This window comes from Protopterus annectens, chromosome 5.part0, assembly GCF_019279795.1.
Source record: "Protopterus annectens isolate FY-2018-M chromosome 5.part0, PAN1.0, whole genome shotgun sequence".
Classification (NCBI taxonomy): domain Eukaryota; kingdom Metazoa; phylum Chordata; order Ceratodontiformes; family Protopteridae; genus Protopterus; species Protopterus annectens.
Genome location: NC_056735.1, coordinates 1376388548 through 1376389985, shown reverse-complemented (window position 1 = coordinate 1376389985; position 1438 = coordinate 1376388548). Strand labels below are relative to the sequence as shown.

General features: G+C 38.0%; 1 protein-coding gene across 1 annotated transcript in view; it reads left to right on the top strand.

The window, feature by feature from the left end:
• Positions 1 to 344: 344 nt before the first annotated feature.
• LOC122802376 (phosphatidylinositol-binding clathrin assembly protein) overlaps positions 345 to 1438 on the top strand; it is a 529090-nt gene continuing 527996 nt past the window's right edge. The window contains exon 1 of the mRNA XM_044072007.1: positions 345 to 748. Coding sequence (XP_043927942.1) covers positions 619 to 748 — 130 coding nt within the window. The 5' untranslated portion in view covers positions 345 to 618. The remainder of the gene's footprint in view (positions 749 to 1438) is intronic.

Here is a 1438-nt window from a genome sequence, read left to right as displayed (position 1 = left end):
GACAAGGCCAGAAACAGTCAGGGACACTTTAAAACTAATAATACTATTCCATGATGCATTGACAGAATAAGAGAATGTGAATGAATGTGCATTTTCTGAAGGAAAAGACGTCTGCAAGTCAGTTATTACCATTATTTATTAAAAGTAACTCACCACCTTTCCTCCAAAAGCCATCAATTTCGGGAAGGATTAAGAGGAACAGAGAAAAAATTTGAGTCAAAATTAGGGCCAGTTAAGAAGTATGTTTACAGACACCACTTAAAAACACCTACTCTGTCAAACTGCTCAGACATAGCCTGTGCTCTTTTCCTCCACTTATAGGAAGACTGCTAGACGTGTCACGTGAAGTGGGAGCCGGGGTAGTTACAGGGAGGCACCATACCGCCATTTTCCTGCTGCTTCCAGTTCATTTAAAGTTCCCTGGTTGAGTGATCAAGCTGTGGTCAGGCCGTTGTAAGCGAGTGGGAAGGGGTGACGAGAGGTATCATCGTTCGTGAATTAGCCACTTGAGAAGGGGTGGATTAGGGAGAGGAGTAACTCGGCCCTGTCCTGGTATATTAGCTGCTTATTCGTATAATTTCGGTTTTAGGCTGCAGCAGTTAAGGGAGGATAGTCAAGATGTCTGGGCAGAGTATCACTGACAGGATCGCAGCAGCCCAGCATAGTGTCACTGGTTCCGCTGTCTCTAAAACCGTTTGCAAAGCTACAACTCATGAAGTGATGGGACCCAAAAAGAAGCATCTGGACTGTAAGTAGTTTTTGGACCTTAAAATCAGCTGCTGTTCTCTGATTTCATTCCTTCATAGATGCTAGTTGGCTAGATCTCCAAAAGCTTAAGAAATTTTGTTTGATTTTTTTTTAATTTCCATGGCCTATCCCGGATTGTTTACATTTTAGGATAAAGAAAACACCTGTCAGTGTGTGTGCTAGTTACGATGCAAAAATTCTATATGTGTGTGTGTGTGTGTGTGTGTATATATATATATATATATATATATATATATATATATATATATATATATATGCCTGTATATAGACAAATGCATACATATATAACGGGGAGGGAGATAACATACTCCTAATAATTCACATCTTTTTTTTTTCCTCGGTGCACTGTAGGGCACAGATCAGTATATTGCTTCTTTTGAAATATTCCATTTACCTATATGTTATTATTACAGAAGTCAGCATTTTGTGTTTTTGCTTTTTGATATTTGGATGGTCCCATTAGAATGCTTCTACTCTAAAAGTAGAAGTTAGCCAGTGTATAAGAGAATGTCTTGTACTTTTTATTTAGTGTCCTAACAGCGTCCTATGGGAATGTAAATATCTCCAGATGCATATGATTTAACCAGTAGCTTATACTTGTTTTTCAGTTATATAATGGTGTTTTTTTTTTTTCAGGTGATTATGTTTTAATTAGTTTAGTGTGTAAGTG